Source organism: Python bivittatus, unplaced genomic scaffold (genome assembly GCF_059951505.1).
Source record: "Python bivittatus isolate LINGU-HERP-01145 unplaced genomic scaffold, Pbiv_v1 ctg000340_np1212, whole genome shotgun sequence".
Classification (NCBI taxonomy): domain Eukaryota; kingdom Metazoa; phylum Chordata; class Lepidosauria; order Squamata; family Pythonidae; genus Python; species Python bivittatus.
The window spans coordinates 7,251,193-7,254,454 of NW_028277056.1; the positions used below are offsets into that span (position 1 = coordinate 7,251,193).

At 42.8% G+C, this 3,262-nt stretch overlaps 1 protein-coding gene across 1 annotated transcript; it reads right to left on the minus strand.

The window, feature by feature from the left end:
• Positions 1 to 834: 834 nt before the first annotated feature.
• Positions 835 to 1,756, minus strand: LOC103051218 (taste receptor type 2 member 40-like). Its single transcript, XM_025175789.2, is given in 2 exon segments — positions 835 to 1,486; positions 1,488 to 1,756. Coding segments are annotated over 2 exon segments (921 nt in total).
• Between the last annotated feature and the right edge of the window lie 1,506 nt (positions 1,757 to 3,262).

A 3,262-nucleotide genomic window follows, 5' to 3' on the forward strand; every position in this document is an offset into this window, starting at 1 on the left:
GCTACCAGATCTGGATTATAAATCTTCAGGTAACTACCAAATGGAAGCCAGGATGGAGGGATGGATGGATGGATGGATGGATGGATGGATGGATGGAAGGAAGGAAGGAAGGAAGGAAGGAAGGAAGGAAGGAAGGAAGGAAGGAAGGAGTAAGTAAGTAAGATGTATAGAAATCTCTCCACTGCTACCATGTCATGGTCCTTTACAGTTTTGCAGATGAGATCTGGTTCTGATGAGACTCTTGTTCCCTCTGGTGAAGGAAAATGCCTGGGCAGAAATTTAATTTCTAATGCTCGTGTTGTTCCCTGCTGAATAAAGATAAAAATCACTACTATTACTTTTGGCATTGACTCCACCAACTGCTGGACCATGTTCAGGTTTCAAACCAAGATAACACAGCCCTGATGCGACATCTTTTAAAGCATGATTCCAAACTTATTTCATTTATTCTCCAAATCAAAACCAAACCAAACACGACTTAAAAAAAACAAAAACAAAATAATCCATCATGACCTGCTTTAAATTATGAAGTTTGATTGGACGATGCCCTCCAAATTTCTGCATATGTACAATTACAGTCTTATTTATATCCTAACAGCAGGGCTGATTTTATTCAGGCATGGAGAGTAAATTCCAATTTTTGTAATTCAATCATTTCACTGGTTTGAGAGGGGCGGCTATAACACGGAGTAAATGAATAAATAAAATGTACAAAACTGCATTGTATAGGAGTTCTCTACATCCAAAGTGCTTATAACTGAGAAGGTTGCTAAAGACATGCACTAGTAAGATATAAATGTGGGTCTACTGGATCTCTCGTTCTTCAGAAAGTTCTTAGGAATCGTCTTTTTTCCAATGGCATACCATGTAAAGCAGAACGCTTTGGAGGGCTCGCTTCAGTCTCCAATGAAAGAGAATTAACAGAATGGAATGGACTGAAGGGCACACAGCAGTCACAAGCAAACAGATGTTTTCTTTCCATTTGCTGCTAGTTCAGCAAGAAGGAATCCCAGGAAGCATGTTGGCTACAAAACTGCAGATGTAGAGTATTAGGAAAGAGATCAGAGATTTAATGGCAGCGATGTGAGCCTCCGTCCTTGTATCCTTGAAACCCATTGAGCTCTGTCTCTTCTGCTTGGTGTGCCTCCACAGAGATGCAATTAACAAGGTGGATGATGCCAGGAACAGCAGAAGGGGGATGACTGCCCAAGTCAGATACACGAGGAAGACTTTCAGATGGGAGATGTTTCCCATGGGGTTTTCAATAGTGACCTTCTTCAGATGGCTCCCGGTTGAGTTGCACAGCTGGATGCTATAATCCACCCAGATGAAAGGGAGGCATGAAATCAAAGAGACCAATGCCGACCCCAGAAGAAGCATTGGAACCCTCTCTGTAATTCTCAGCTTCAGGAGGAGAAAGTACCGTTGAGTGAAAGTGGCAATTTTTGCACAATAGAAGGCACTGAGGCAGGCAGCAAACCAAAGAAGCTGTGCTGGCCAGCACCAGAAGGACTGAAGGCACGCTGAGTACATTCCACTGGTATAACTTGGGGAGAAACGTAGAGTGCAGGATGGTTCCCTGAAGGACAATCCGAGACATACTAAGGCACATCAGGATGACTTCACAAGTGGGCCACCCTTTCCCTTTCACCCACTTTATCAAGCCGACAGCCACAATAAAGACACTTGCAGTCATACCCAGGGTGCTGTGGGCTGTAATCACAACTTGGAAGGTGGTCTGAATAAGTGGTGACATTGTTGTGTTGAAATCCACTTTTCTTTGCTGTCTTGCTTTTCCCCAGTAATCAGATCTCCTTGATGATCCCTCAAATCATCTTCCGTTGACTCCCTTCAGTGATAGGATGGGAAACTGGCCACTTTTGGAAATGGGATACTAGAAACCATCAGTCTGACCCAATACAAATATTCCTCTCTCCTTCCCTTCTTACAATCTCTTGCTATATGATAGACATTGTTCTCAAGCTTTGCCTTTTCTCTATCCCAGAAAGTTTGTGGAAATCGATACTCTGTGTGTTAGTCCGGTGTTGTTTTAGAGCATGCAAATATCAGATAGCATTTCATTGTGGCTTTGATGCCAACAAACACACCTGCTCTTGTTACATTTGCCCTTCCTATTTTTCATTCTCCACCTGAATGTCAGATTTCAGATTCTCAACTCCTTGGAGAATGAGCGTATCTTTTCCTCCTGTATGCTCTCAAACAGCACTGAATAAAATTGCCTTCTATGTCTTGGCTCAATTGACAGGTCATGGTTTGGTGGTTGGGGACGTATGAAGGCTAGTAATTGATTTCAGGGGTGGAGGAGGAGGGCAAATTTTAGCAGCATTTCCTTAGCATGTATTTCTCTGCTCAGCTCCAGTGGGCTAGTCCACCATGTTTTGTGTCATTTCCCCTTACTTGTCCAGAATGCTGTTTGGAATAGGGCACTTGAGCTCTCAGGTGGGGGACAGTGAGAGAGAGGGTAGTCACCAGACCTGCAAGAGAACTTTGTAATATTTCAAAGCTTAAATCTGTAGACCTTAGCGACAGGTAAGATTGTCTTTGATCCTTTTATTAACACCTATGTGGACTTACTCACACAGCTTTCAAAAACCTGACAGTTCAACCAGCCAAGCTTCTGACATATTGATAGCAGAGTATGATTAAATATCATCATGATTACTAGTCCCCCAAGACTTCACCTCTTTATGATTCACCTCCTTATATCTTTTGCATAATAGTCAAAATGGGAGGTTGTGTTGAATCAGGCCCAAGGACAGGGGGCTAAAAGATTTAACAGTTCCTTTCCAATCAGGTGCCCTTAGGAAGAAGAATAAAGCTCCAAGCGGAACAAATAATACTATTATTAATTTCAACCTCAGATGGACAGACAGATCCTGGGGGGTTCAAGGGGATCTGATGATGAAAAGTGTATCCAAGCATCACATTTCATTCCTTTTGTACCTGCATCATGACATCACATGCAGATACAAAAGGAGCAGAGTTTCCATCAAGAGGGCATGATTCGGCTTTCATCATGTTGATGAAAGCCTCCAATCCTATGGATGCTTCTGGGGGTGGGTGATTTTTAATGCAAAGGACAGTGGGTGGGGAGAAAAAGAAGAACCTCCATGTAACCTGCAGTGGAGTTGCAACCTGCATACCCACTTGTCCTCCTTGCTTCCTTCAAAACAGAGCAAAGAACCATACAGAGCTGCGTCAAAAGTAAAGTCTTTTTCAAAACTGAATTCATCTCCTGGTG